Raw genomic sequence first — 15,080 nt, forward strand, 5'->3', positions numbered from 1 at the left:
CACACAGACTATTGTAGGGCTGGACCGATCACACACTCACACACACGTCTCGCGCGCGGAATTAAGACGGGAAAAGGAGCAGTCCGGACCAATTATTGAATGGTGAAAAGCGGCCCGTTGTCCGCATCCAGCTGAACGGAACAAATGCGATGGTAGCTTCAGCGAGATAAAAAAAAAAAAAAAAAAAAAAAAAAAAAAAAAAAGCCGAGACTTGTATAGGCTTAACCTATATTAGTCTTCAGCCGCGAGCCCCCTAAGCCAAGGCAATAGTCAGATGGGCGCCCTATCGAAAACAGTGGTGGCCAGTCTAGGCTCCAGCGAGCAGATGGTGATTGTCCACTAGGTCAGAGGAAGAGGAGGTCCGCGCCCTACACAGGTCAGTAGGCGTGGTGCTTGGACAATTCTCTTACTCGCTTAGGCGAACGTCCGTCCAACCTGAGGGCCAGCCAGCCAGGGTTAAATATTTATACAGGCTTGTTGTGCGTGGCAGATAGCGTGAGTGTGAATTGGCCCACTTCATTTCCGCGTCCGCCATGGTGTGTGTGATAGGTTAACGGCCTGGCAGATCTTCCGAAACTGGGAATGTCTACTCCGTATGTGAGTCGGGTAGGTAGTTTTCCTTACTACACCGCGATATTAGGCTAAACTGATGTGCTCGGGGGCTAGTCGACTAGCCCGCATGTAAATCATTCAGGGGCCGGACCATTATCAAACGACAGTTTTTTCAAAGGGCATCATCGATGTCGTACGCTGTGTTGCCAGGCCGGGCTTTCATATGTCAGCAACAACTCCGCCGCCGAGGTGCAGGTCTGTCGGAGGTAGTGGAAATGAAATAATCCGGTGAACCGGGACGAAAAGAATGATCTGTTGTACCAGGTAAAAGGGAGGAGGAAGAGGAGGGAGGCCTCAATCTCCGGGGCCTGGGGCCCGTACAACACGATGGAAGAAGGTCGATGCCTCGCTACCACGCTGTCGGTATCATCCCCAGTGCTATGGGGACAGGCTACTTGCTTGAGATAACGCGGAGCCAAGCCGGCCTAGGGGACGCACCTGCACCACTAAGGTCGCCGACTCAGCGGGACCGTCCATAGTCGGGGGTGTTCTCGCGAACTGGAAAGGGCGGAATCGTTCAGTGTCGTTCCCCTAGGGCTATCTAGTTGCTGTGCTAGTTGTAGGTAGGTACGCACTTGTAATTGATCCCTCTCGATTTCTATCTTTGACCTCTTCTTTCTGCCTGCCTGTCTGTCTCTCCAAACCCGCATGCAACTACCTAGCCCTGACTAGCCTCCCTGCTCCTCCCCCTTCGCGTGCGTGGCTTTTAGGTGGGCTCTAAGCGAGCTGCTGCTGCTGCGAGACGACGCCATTCCGGCCCCGCGCCGGACGGCCTGGTCTTTGGCTCGATCTTGCCGGGCGAATTGCTTTTTCCTGCCAGGAGCGCCGGTAGGGCTATCCACAGTTTTTCTTTTCGTGGGCTGGGAGGTGCGTCGGCAGAGAGACATATGACGACTGCACCCCCAAGTACCGAGCTCGCATTGCATCCACTCTGTTTGGTACGGTTCGGTTTCGCCTCGAGCCCCCATTCCATTGAACCAGGGCCCAGGTGGCCTGGCTGGCTGGTGCTGGCCGGCTCTCTCTGCTGGCTGCAAGCTGCTGCTGGCACGCGCTGGCTGGCTGCTGCTCACCTGCTGAAGCAGGAAGGCATTGCCCACACCACAGCGCGGGCGCCCCATTCGGAGATGAGGGTTTGGCTCGCCACTCCACAATACCTAGCACCCTCATCTCATCCCACACCGCACACACACCTCGTAGGGCTCGTATTTGGCTGCCTGGTCCATGACTGTTTTCAAGGCTGTTGTAGTCTACGAGTCATTTCAGACGGTGCATAACAAGATGGGCGACCGAGCTGAATGGTGCCCGGTGTCCCAAATACCCCAGCCTACATTGAATGCGGAGATGACTGAGACGGGCTCCAGCGGGGCATTGCATCGTCTTGACAGTGAACCTCCTTCTACCTACAATACAAAGGTTGATAACCTATCACACGCTGTGTTATGAGTGTAAACGCCCCCAGGCCATGTCGAATTTTGTTCTTTTGCGCAGTGCTCAGCCCCAAGGCGGGACATTGCCCTCGGCGGACGTGGTCACTGAGCGGATATTGGACATTATCCCCCCCCCCCAGGCGGAGTATTGCAGCTCCATCACCAGAGAGGGATTACCGCTTCGTGCACGTACTTAGTGGGATGGGTAAGTATTCGCGTATCCACCTGGTATAAACCCACCGCGCCGAGGTGGTTGTGCACGTTTTGGCCATGTGTTATGCACAAATTGGTCTGTGTGAGGTACGCGGGTGGGATGCGAAAACTTTTGCCTGACACCAAGTAGCGAAAGGTCTGCTTGGGGTTGCTGACAAATATACAGTTCAGCATACTACCACCTAGCATCTAGACCTGGGACAGCCTAGTTTGAAACTCTCCAGCGCCAAGGATGCCGTCTCTTTGCTGATCTGAGCGCCTATGCAGATCAGAGGCATGCCGCCCTGGAAACCCTTCCTTGCCAGGCTGTAATTTGGAGAGACCTGATTGGCGAATCCAGAGCGGTGCTGTAACAGGTAGCCGCTAGAGTATAGTATATCTTGGAATTGGCAGGTGTTCCATTCCAGCATTTTGCCCAGTTGGCCCCCGAGGGCTCTATCGTACCGTATCGATTCGCACGAAATGCGGGCAGCCATCCGCATTTCGTCCAGCGCATCTTTTGGGGCGGCGCTAAACCCGCAGCGAGTGAGGAGCAAGAGGTGAAGGAGGTAAAGGTAGGGATACTGAGTCAGCTCCAGAATATCATCCTGCGCTTTCATGCCCACTCCCGGATCCTTATTTGCTTCCGTTCCAGGGGCCAAGGTGCGAGAGGATGGATTGGGATTGCGAACGAGTCATCAGCGGAAGATCCCATCTCGAAATCACGAAAAGGCCCGCTGCCGTAGGCTTGGTGCGCTGTGTATTCGTAACGCGGCGCGCGGAGATCAAAAGGGGGTGGTTATAAATATGTAGGCATCGAAAGACCCCCGGCAGCCAGCACCACCACCCACCAATTGGCGGTGGTTGTTGCATTAGCCTGTCTCATGCTCGGCGGAAGTTATATAGGGCTGAGTAGTAGCAGGTGAGAATGTCGAATGAGGCTTATCCTCCGGTGAACCTTGCTAACATGAGTCGTTCAACCTCATCCCATGGTTTTCCAGATGGCGGACCCTCGGCCGGGCAAACATTTGCGCCTCATAAGGCGAATGCGCCGTGATTTCTTGTCACAAGACGGCGTTGCGTCCAGTAGCTGCAGCGGGTAGATCACGGTCTTCTGTATACATCTGTCCCGTAATTGTTATGTGTATATACGGTTCATTTACATGAATCTATGACGGTGACGCAGGCGGGATTACGGGCATCATCCACCCAATGCAACCACCAAGCTGCACGTGTCGTATCTTGCTTCGACCGATGGTCCTGGTGATCCCGGTCTTGCGAGAGGCATGGAGTTTGTTGCGCCTCAAATGACCGCGATGCACCCGTTCCACCGTGGGGTGATTACTGACTGCTCCTGGCCAGCCATGCCTGCCCTCAGGCGATGGTTGGGAACGCCGCGAAGGCGGCGTCGGACTGAGGCCGACTTGCGGCTAAGGTCTAACCGCCCGGTGAAACTGTTTCCTGAACTCAACTCAACAAATACCAGCATTGTGTACGCCGCATGGCGAGAGATGGCCCGGTGGATTTGCCTCTCTCGTGCTCGTCACCGCTGCATCATACCACTGCACCACTGGTGTTGAGTGGTGACTGGAAGTGGGCGAGCTAAGACACCGACCGCGACTGGTGGGTAGGTAAGTGAGGCAATACTTCCCGAGCCGCCCTCGCTTGGTCAGTATTGATTGAATGTTGTCATTCCCCTCGCGAGTTTGTCCGCTATAACCAGCAGGGCATTATCTTGTGAGGATTCAGTTGCCGTCAAGCCGCTGTGGCTGACAAGTAATGGGTAACATTCGAATCTACAACTGCAACCCTCTAGTTGCCAAAACCGGTATATCTTGCATGGCTTCCCGTAGAGGTGCCCTTTTTGCATGCACGCAATTTTCATCTCACCCGCCACGGAACAGCCCTTTTCATTTGATAGATCGCCTTTACGCCATGCTCACCCAGCGCTGATAGCAACACCTAATCAACCAATTGCCTCCGCATGGGCGTGTGCACTGTAACTCCCTGTAACTCGAAGGCGTGATGCCAAGGGGAAAAGCGCCTCCGTGATGTAGTATGTGATACATGCGATGATATGTTGTTCTGGTTTCTGTGCCACTCGAGTTCGGAGTCGCTAAGGCGTTACGAGAGGGGGAAGCGCACCCATCGTCCACCCGAAAACCCAGAGTACGCTCGACTAACTAACTCACTGTACTTACTAGACGTAAGCTGAGATCATCAGATTCTGACTAAGACCCCTCCGGTCTCGTGGGGGACGATAGGGTAGACCACGAGAAGCACCTGACCATGGCCACCTGCATGCAACATGTCGCTCCCTCTGCCGGCACCGACAAGACGACAATAATTACCAGTAGGAAGCCACACACAAGTCTGATGTAGCCCTCCCTCATGGTGTGAAGCCAGGGATTGCACGGTTCGAGATGCGGGCGCCTTCGGCAAGATCAAGATCAAATCGCAGAAAGTTGAAGGGGCGCCGTCATCACACATGAATCACTTTGCTCAATCAAGGTATGTAGGGCTGAAGCGCGTGCAAGATGTGACTGCCTCTACTGGTAGATGCCAAGCTTGAAACGACTTCTACACACGCGCGACAGGGATGGCCCCTCAAAACGACTTTTGATTAACCGTACATGGAGAGAATAGCATTGGACGTAACCGTGTCTCGTGGCTATCCAGAAAAAGCAGTCCTGTCGGGCACGAGGCAAGCCAATAAATTGAGTTCGCCGAGATTGGCTGATAGCTTTCGCTGTATTATAGCTGGCGGCTGCGTTGAAGAGTTGCATTGGGTGAGTAAGGGCCAATATAATTTACCGTACAGCACATGCGTAAGTGCAGTGTAGAAAAAAGAAAGAGAGCACCAACCTGGCATGCCTAGGTGTGAGGTAGGCAGATTCCGAGAGCGAGCATTGGACCGAGTCGCAAGACCCGGACGCACTGTACACGATCATTCCATAATTGGACCATCTGGGTTTCTGGAAGTATGTAAGAAGTAAGTAGTATTAGACGGAGCTTGAGGACATGCCCCTTTGGCGGTCAAGCCCAGGCAGACACAGCTGATCCAGTCAGAAGTAATAGATTGAATGCATTTTCGAAGTTCCTTGATTCAGAGCTTGCGGGCTCGCGGGGCCGAAGCTTGCGAGCCTAGGAGCTGATGATACTCCGTATCTCCAACGCCCAGCTCGGCTCAATTACATATGGCTGACAGCTTGGATGGATGAGTGGATGCACGCTCCAAAGGGATACTACATAACGGCGAGGAGGAGGAGCAAGCAGCACACCAATATGATGTGTTGATTCTGCAGGGAAAGAAAGATGTCGACACTCATTCATATCGGATGTCGCTGTGTACGCTAGTCGTAAAGGTACACCACACACCTTCCAGTCTGCCAGTCTGGAGCCCCTTCGCCGTGCCGCAGGTATTGCCCAACCCGTCGGCACGACAATGGAGGGAGTGCTGCAATCATCAATACCTAGGCCGAGAAAGGCTCCATCCTTGTCTTGAGGATTTGACGCGGCATACAGATCCACGAAGACTGACCGACCTCAGATCGGATTGTCGGGAGGGACTAAGCAACGAGAAATGACGCTTGCCGTAGCTAGACTTTCCAACCCCGTAAGCCTCAGAAAGCCCGAAAGTCCCCCTCAGACCACGGGAGTCCTGATTGCCTGCTCCTATTTCATATCCCGGAGATGGCATTCAGAGATGGGGCTTGTGTAGTAATCAAACTTACTGGCGCTTCGCATCCAACTGAGTATCTATCCAGGTCAGGGAACGACATCTTGGACAGGAAAGGCTCATGGGCCGGTGCTACTACTGATTGATGTTGTTACTGCCACTACCTACCTACCTACCTACCTACTACCGCTACTTTGTCCCCGACGATAGCAACACCCCTCCCCTCCTCGCCCTGCGCTTCAGCACGACACCCCTTTGAGAAAGCGTCCTTTACAGGCCCCACCACCGTCAGCCCTTTCCCATTCCATTTGGAGAGCATTGAACCCCCTCTTGTGCAGCGTGCAACCCCCTCCCCTGTCCATGCTACACTGCGACCCACCGATTCGTAGGGATGGAATTGTTCTACATAAACCCGACGGAATGTAGCGCGGTACTGCAAAGTACCCTGGAGCAGAGTGGTCGACTGGCTCGCTGGAGGGCCCTGGACGATTCTCACGAGTGGGAAAAAGGGTCCCTTGGATGCTTTCCCTACAGGGCACACACACACACACGCACTGGAGCCAATGCAACCCACTCGACCAAATACCCAGGTACCTCTGGGATAGACATGGGCTCAATAATCCCTGCCGCCTGCAACATAACCGTCGAAAGGGCTGAAGGTATAGGTGTAGCCCCATGTACCTTGAATCGTGTACATTCTCCAATAGGATTTATGTACAGCAGTACCAGCCGCCACGCGCTGGCGCCGGTCATGGGCGAGGTAAGAGGTACATGAAGCCCAAGCGGCGCCTGCTCCATTGCTTTTGGATCTAAAACTGCACTGCTCGCTCGCCCCTCTGCGACAACTTTTTGCTGAACTTATTGATGTGACGCCTTCTTTCATCGCCGTTGCAGCTTGCTTCCAGACGCTATCCTGTCCTGTCCAACCGTCCGCTGTCCCCAGACTGGAAGACAGACAACGACCAGCAAAAACAAAAAGACCAGAGAGCGAGAGAGGTGAAAACGTCACCAACACCCTACACTCTTCTCCCACACTACTCGACGCTTGTCTAAGCTGCCGACTTGAAGAAATTTGGGGGTCGCTCGGCTTCGAATACTTATATCTGGTTTCTATACTTGGCCGAGTGTCTAGGCCCTGACGCATCGGAAAACGGCCTATTAGCCAGGAAACTCGTCACCACCGTGGGCCGACTATCACGAATTCTCCCCCATGACTACAGCGCTACGCTTTGTTTTCTGACGACTTGTACTTTATACTCGCATATGCATCTTGTTTCTTAACGACTATTTTTTTATTGTCTTGCATTGGAGGGATCTGTACAGCATTTACATCGCCTCCGTCATTTCGAAAACACCATTTGGTCTGCCAGTAGAGGCACACCAGACCCCCCAAAGAAATATATCCGGAACCGCCGATACGAACGATTGCCACAGCCAACGTTCCTGACGCAAATCCGTCCCACCACTCCCTGAGCCACAGAACGCATACCCAACCGGTACGAGGCTTCTTCGGCTACTCATCGAGTCGACACCCGCCGGGCCAAATCGATACTTGCAATTTGGCAATTGGTGTGATTCAAATCGCCTCAGCTTTTTGGCTGGCGCATCCGGTACAGCTGTCCAGGGACTGGTCTTCCGTCGTGGCAATTGGATAATTGGCCATTACGAAAGAAGAATCAGCTCCTGTAGCATTTGGCCCGAAACTTGAAGGAGGCGAGCAAAAGGGGGGAAATATTCAGCATGGAGACTCCACGATACGCCCCGAGGGCGGCTCCTCCCCCCCATATACATCGATGATCGGACGAGAGGAAGCAGCGGGAGAGGTCATTCTTCATATCCTTCTGCATTCTCGCCGTCGTTGGCATCAAATCCCATGTCGATACCAAACCGCCCTCGTACCGAAAATGAGATCGCACCTCCGCCATTACCACCACCCAGATATGTCCCGGTCGACGGCCCGTCACTCGACGCCAGTCGTCAACCTCCTCGCGACCACTTCGAAGGGTCCTCCTTCAAGCTGGGAAGCCGGGGGGTTTGAAAGTCCTGGGCACAGTCTTGATGTAGACAGCCCGAATTATATGCGTAGGGAAAGCGTCAAGTCTATCAAGGATGAAGGTTACCATAGTCTAGCCTCTACCATGAATCTGTAAGTCATCGTTGTGTCTGTGTATGCTCTGCCCTGCTCGCTCACACACCTTCTGCAACCTCCAGACCGTCACCGCAGGACTCGTTGCCAAAGAAACTCTTCATGTCCCATGACCAGTACAGGCCTCGGGACAACAACGACTACGACAACTCTTTACTCAAGAAGTTCTCTGCCCAGCCTCCTAGACGATCTGCACTTAGCTCGTCAGTTAACGACGCTCACCCACGATATGGTTCTGAAAACCGCCAATCGCTCCTCCCGAATCTATCGTTGCCCATACGAACGGGTAGCAACTTTACAATGGAAGTCCCGGATAGTTCCATGCAGTCGGCCATCTCGCCAAGGGGTTTGCCATTCTCTGGGGCCAGTAGCATTGACTACCGTTCGCCAATTGAGCCGGCCGACTCAGATCGGTCACCCCTCTTCCGCAGCCGACGTACTAACAGTGGCTCTGTGCCCGATGATGCAACTGTCTCTACACAAGGTAGCTTTGATAATCTGGATGACGCGGATTTCCCCATGGAAGAGACATCTGGAATCAAGAGGCTTCATATTGACGATTCACGCTCGGAATATCAACGAATGGGGTTGAAAAGACGGGCTTCGTCACCCCCAGGAGATGACATGATGATGCAGAGCCTGCCAGGTTCCGGGGAATTACTGCGCCGCCGTGAGGGAGCCTCCCGTCAGTCTCCAACTCCTCGGTTGACTGTGATCCCGCAAGGTTCTATGTCTTCTGTGTCTTCAGTTGGACGCAGTGGATCATATGCTTCGAATATTTCCCTTGCTGCGACTAGCATGACCAGCGGAAACTCGTACGGGCGAGTGTCGCCCAACGGGCTGTCGCCTGTTGATGGGATTTGCAACTCGCCATTTAGCACCCCGATTTCCCTGACGCACTCGCCCCAATCATCCATCTCGCGGATTCCGCACCATCGGAATTTGAGCGACAACCGGCCACTTGCTTCTCCTCGCAAACTATCGGATGTGTCTAAGACCACCATGTCCAGAATCCAAGGTTTCTTCATGTGCGAGTGCTGCCCGAAAAAGCCTAAGAAGTTTGAGACGGCTGAGGAGCTAAGGTAAGCAATAACCCGTCCCTTGCCAGGGAGCCTGTCCAATCAAAAACCGATCCCCCTCCACCTGTGTTAAAAGTGTAAGACTGACTCTCTTCCCACCTTAAGTGCACACGCGGCTGAGAAGCAATATGAATGCTCTTTTTGTGGTAATCGCTTCAAGAACAAGAACGAGGCAGAACGTCACCAAAACAGTTTACATGTTCGACGTCACAGCTGGTCGTGCTCGGCGCTGCATGTTGCAGGCTATGACAAGGCATTCCACGAAAGCAGCAACAGGCCCGGCGAAGCCGATGCCTGCGGTTACTGCGGGGATGAGTTCACACGCAGCGGTGGTAGCGGCCGCAATCGCCATGCCACCGAACAGGATTGGGACGAGAGACTGCGCCATCTTCAAGAGGTGCACAAATTCCGGGAATGCAACTCGAGCAAGAAGTTCTTCCGAGCAGACCATTTCCGACAACATCTCAAGCACAGTCATGCAGGAACAAGCGGGAAATGGACCAACATGCTCGAGAGCGCTTGCATGATTGAGGAGGAGCCTCCTCAACCCCGATGATCCCAGGCACACTTGCTCCTGGGATGTGAATGAACACGAGAGGCGTGGAATCCGACGTGCAATTCCATTGCTACACCCGATGCGCTGGAGGAGGGGGGCCTTGCGAAACTCCAAGGGGCGGTTACATTGGACGCGCAAGGATGCCGAATCCTTGGTCGCAGTTCTGCCGATCTCCCGCATAACCCAATCCAGATATTGTATATGGTATGTGGAAGAGTGCCCAGGCCCAAAGCGGAAAAGGTCTCTCCTCGCCAACGGGGTGGCGCAGCCCCCGTCATCTTAGTGGTCGAGTTACGAGGACTGCCACCTCACCGATTTTTGCGTGCTGCGGCAATAGCATGCCTTGATTGCAGGGAGGTCCGATCTCACGATAGACGGCCCTAATATCCCCCTCGTGTGGGATGCGCATCGGGATGCCGTGGCAAGAGCTGCCTCTCACTGCTTGGGAAGTGAGTGAGCCTACGCCAGGCCTAGGCTGGCTGTAGGTTGGGCATGAGTGAAGGAGAAGAAGGCTAGGTATACGCCTCTATTGTACAGTACGGGCTTTACGGCGTAGCCTTCACATCATCATCAACCGGAGTTGGGCATGACTTAACGAAAAAGGCGTCTTATGGATTGGCCTAGCTGCATATTTAGATGTAGATAAGGATGGCTTGGTATCGGTCGACCTTGCACCGAGAGGGAAATACGAAGGTCGAAATATCAAAAAACAACCATGGAGTATAAAAAATGACATAGACACAGGAGGAAATCCACGAATACAATCAAAAACATCTACTATTACTAGTTGCGCCCGATACTCATCAGCTTGACCTGTGACCAACAGTCCGTCCTGGAAGTGATATCTACCAATATCTCGAACGACACACCGGTAAGGAGTTGGAATTATCTCGTATTGGTCATTTCGATCAAACCAGGGCCCCGAGGGTTCTTGCCCCAAAAATAAATCAACCGTATACATTGATACATAGTCAATATACGTGTGTATACTTGCTTACCCTGGAAGAAGGCAAACAACTCCAGGGTTAGGTAAGATAGATAAGCAGTCTGTATAGAAGAGGTAGGCAATGACTGCAGCCAAGCCGACACAGCCGAGAGTCGCCGGCGGCCGATAGCACGCCCGACCGACATGTGGGAGATCTAGATTCGGCCCCCACCTTGGGCCTAAAACCAGCCAGGCCCTTGCTTTGCTCAACCGACCTCCAGGGCTGCCTTTGCTTGCTTGCGGGCTGCATTATCTCAGCCAGCGCACGCAAGGCAGAGAGAGAGAGAGAGAGAGGGAGGGAGAGAGAGATGGTGACAGGGTGAGTAATTGGATTGGTGATGATTCACGCCTTGCTTGCATTTTCTCCGTTGGCCAATGCGATTCCTCGAGCAGGCTATCTGATATCAGCGCACGCTGCTGCAGCAGGTCACCACAGGCAAGCCAATGTGCGGCGTTTGGCGAGGATACATGATACATCAAATTGATTGATTGATTGATGCTTGATGCTTGCTTGTGCTTTGTTCATTGACGCAAGGAGCTTTTCCAGCCGCCTACAATCGGACTAATGTTTTGGTTCATCACATGATTCAGCCCTACCTTACTTGCTTACCTACCCTGTCTGGGTCTCTTGGTCCTACTCCCAGATACGTACCTACCCACTTTGGCAAGTCATCGAGTTGAAGGATCAATTTGGAGGCAGGAAGAAACAAAACACCCCCAATAACCGGAAAACTGCGACTGACATACTAAGGCTCGCTTACTTGACTCTCTACGACATTTGCGTAGCATATACCCTGAAGCAGGTAAGCAAGCGACCTGTACTTTTGCCCAAAGCAAGCTGAGCGAGAGTGAGGGAGGGAGTAAAAGAGAGCGTCTGCCTGGATCGAAGCGGTTGTTGATACGCCATCGAATTACCGCCGCAGGCAACGGCGAATCAAGTCGGTTTGACGCCGTTGATTCTCACCTTGGTTGTCAAGCGCCCTTGGTACTATCGAATGGGTCATTGATCTATCGTACATTGACACCTGCCTAGAAAGGAGACGACTTGCATTTCTTCTAGTCAGCATCGATTTCGGAACTAGGCACATATGTACTGACCTTTCTTCAACCGTGCAGTCACCAACCGCCATGGCTCTCGACAGAATACCCGGCAAGGACAATCTCTATGTTGGAGGGTAAGCAGTTCTGCATTGGCTTTTGATCGAGCCATCCATCCTATTCCATTCCCATGCACACTCCCCGCCCATGCGATTGTAGTAGCTGCAACATGCCTGCATCCGCATCGCCTGCATCGTTGCCCGGCATCTGCCTCTGTTGTCAACAAAAGTGTCATTGGCGCCTGATGGGCTGATGACGCTTATGCCTACCTAATACGCTATACTATACACATCAGCCCTTGCATACTTCTTACCCAACTACCCAATCTGTCTCCTTCTTAGCGATGGCAGGCGCTGATAGTGGGCAGGATCTTTGCCCTGAGGAAACCCGATGGCCTCCATGGGAAGAACATCAACCATGTGCTTTCCGTCATCAAGTACTCGTTTGAGGGCTGGGGCGAGGAGGCCAAACAGTTCCAGCATATGAGTATCGACGTGGATGACATGGAAGATCAAGACCTGCTCGTTCACTTCTCATCCGCGGTACGCTTCATTGACCGCGGTCTATACCCGCCCGAGTCTACGTCAGGTGACCAGCATCAAGATACGGAAACTTCCCCTGGTTCTGTGTTTGTGCATTGTGCCATGGGCAAGTCTCGGTCGGTGAGCTGTGCGATAGCTTATCTCCTCTACAAATACCCACATCGTTATGGCGGAAAGCAATTCGATGCATCAGCCACTTCGACCGCTCAACGGCGAGAGACAGCAACAGATGCGGTTGCGCTGGCCCTTAAGGGTATCAAGGAAGCAAGGCCCATCGCAGAACCGAATTCGGGCTTCATGCAGCAGCTTGAGCTGTGGTGGGAGATGGGCTGCCCCGCCGACAGCGACGGGGCCGTCGAAAGCCATCCCATCTACCAGAAGTGGCTCTATGAGCGAAGGTTAGAGGAATCGAGAGCTGCGCACATGGCCCCTGAGCCTGAGTGGATTCGCTTTGAGGACGAGGCTCCTGCGGCGACCGCGCCGGTAGCATCAAACGATGAGCACAAGGAGTTGAAATGCAAGATGTGCCGCCGCGTACTTGCCAACTCCAAGTTCATCATAGACCATAACGGCACCGGCAATGAGACGAAGAAGAGTGTCCCTTGTGGGCACATCTTCGTCGAAACACTGTCGTGGATGCGGCCAGCACTCGAAGACGGGGCGCTTGAGGGGCGCCTCAACTGTCCCAACGCCAAATGCACTGCCCAGGTCGGTCGTTTCGCGTGGCAAGGGCTGAGATGTAGCTGTCGCGAGTGGGTGTGTCCGGCATTCTCCCTGAAGCCAAGCGCAGTTGACGAATCTAATCGCTCTGCCGGATCAGCCATCCGTATGCCTCCCCGGAGCGGCAGCCTATAAACGCTACAATAAATAGAAAAGAGTGATCTGCCTCCAAGCCCGTCAGCCCGCATGAGTCCTCTCCCATCTTACATGCAGACGGCAGAGGCTGCAAAGAACTACACTACGCTTGACTGCTGACGTTGGACCGGTGATTCAAGCTCCTCTTCCCCGCTGCTGACGGTAGTAATCTCGTTGCCTATGTCATTGATGCATTCCTTCGGCATCGCTATGTGCACGCCTTGCGCTTCCTGCCATCCTCACGCGGTGGATTCATTCATCATCTTCTTGGTGACTGGTCAACTTGTGATCAATTATCTACCGCACTGGACGCCTCCGTATTCGGCTGACGAGGCCACATCCGGATAGTTCCGCCGTTATCTCTATGCTAGGGCTTATGTCTTTCCCCATGGTCCACGGAATCCTTCAATTGACCGCACACCCCCGCAATATCAAAAGTGGCTGGCATACCTTGTGATCAAGGATTGCTCAGTGTCTCTCTGGGACGCAAAGTCCCATGTGTGTCCCATTGCGGGGTAAACCACGGTGAAGCTTGACCAACAACACGAAGCCAGCGGCCACGAAAGTGTTGACATTGCTAGTCTACGCTTGTTTGACTCACACTTGCTACTACACAGTTGTAGGCATAGCTATGTCTTGTCCAAGCATTCAAAAGCTGATATGCGAAGCGACAGCCCACTGTATCAACCGATGTTTGCTGACTCAGAGCCTGGTCTGCATGCCAGCCTGCAGCGGTTCCATGGTATGGAAATATTGATGCCTCGGACTCGCATAGGCAACGGATCCGACATGACAGCAGACACACGATCAGGCCGTCTTGCATCTGGAATACATGACGACATGCTCTAAGTAACGGCTGGATAAACACCACTAACCCCTTTAAGTCGTATGCGATGTCCCACTGCAATGAAGGGGACCCAACAAATTCCCTGTCGCTTTGGGCTGGTGTCAACCTGAACTCGGAAGAAACTTTGTGGCAGAAGTGTTCCTAGTCAGGCGAGCGGGGTGTCAGAATCCTTTGTGCCAAGAGAAATGCTTGTGTCGTCTACCGTATGAGGGAGGGCCTGGCCATCACGGCTGGGGACGGGGACCGGATCATCCGGTAGCACCACTGCAGAACGCTTCATTCGACGTTTGTTACTACTATATTCGTTCCTCGATGTGACTGCGCCAGCAGCCGCGGTAACGCAGCAGAGTCCCGGGACCAGGATGCGCGATGCCTGTTGGTCCTCTTTGCAGTACGGAAGCAGTCATCTCGGATTGACAGCTGACAGATCGACATCCAGCAGGCGACTGACGGGACTCCCTTCAACAGTTGCCGGCAGAATCAGGATCCGTCTCGCAGGCCCCGCAGTTCTTGGCCGGTACGCCTTGAATAAGAGACTCGCCAGGCAGCTCCTCCTGGAGCAATGCCCCTGGATAGGCCTATCGGTGGCCTTGTCGGTCCCGTCCCCATCGAGATATCCCGCTTCTTGGCGCCGTGAGCCAGAGCGAGCTCTCCTCCTTTCTATCCTGGCACCCGGAAGCTTGGCACCTTTAACTGACACGGGCAAGAGTTGGACAAAAGACGACTCATCACGTTGCTCCTGTAACCGCTGAGCGGCAGAATGTTGCTCCTTTCGCGACCAATGGCCTTTTTTTTTCTTTCTTCGATGAGTGCCCAAGGCTTAATTTCCGTTCACCCTGGGGGTGCGACATGGCATCCAGACCAAATTACCGCAACCACCCTAATGCATTGACGCCGGGAGGCCCAAGAGGAAGGTGCATCATCGCTCAGCCCTACCCAGCCGCCTGCTAGCAACCTGTGGGATTTTGCCCTTTTAAGCATACGTTAGGTCAGGCCTGGAAGGATTTCGCCCGTGGGGGGAACCCGCGCCGGGGAGGGGGGGATCCATCGTTTCGCAATCTA

At 53.5% G+C, this 15,080-nt stretch overlaps 2 protein-coding genes across 2 annotated transcripts; both read left to right on the forward strand.

Annotated features, from left to right (window-relative positions):
* Window positions 1-7,850: 7,850 nt before the first annotated feature.
* Window positions 7,851-9,691, forward strand: PG986_009347 (C2H2 finger domain-containing protein; the record flags this gene model as incomplete). Its single annotated transcript, XM_066845569.1, has 3 exons — window positions 7,851-8,056; window positions 8,122-9,138; window positions 9,241-9,691. 3 exons carry the CDS (start codon window positions 7,851-7,853, stop codon window positions 9,689-9,691), a joined length of 1,674 nt encoding a protein of 557 aa, XP_066697967.1.
* Window positions 9,692-11,804: 2,113 nt separating this feature from the next.
* Window positions 11,805-13,171, forward strand: PG986_009348 (tyrosine-protein phosphatase yvh1 protein; the record flags this gene model as incomplete). The annotated part of the gene is made up of 2 exons (XM_066845570.1): window positions 11,805-11,851; window positions 12,157-13,171. 2 exons carry the CDS (start codon window positions 11,805-11,807, stop codon window positions 13,169-13,171), a joined length of 1,062 nt encoding a protein of 353 aa, XP_066697968.1.
* Window positions 13,172-15,080: the final 1,909 nt, after the last annotated feature.

The sequence above is a fragment of the Apiospora aurea genome, assembly GCF_038362705.1.
Source record: "Apiospora aurea strain CBS 24483 chromosome Unknown utg000006l_segment0_segment0, whole genome shotgun sequence".
NCBI classification, from domain to species: Eukaryota; Fungi; Ascomycota; class Sordariomycetes; order Amphisphaeriales; family Apiosporaceae; genus Apiospora; species Apiospora aurea.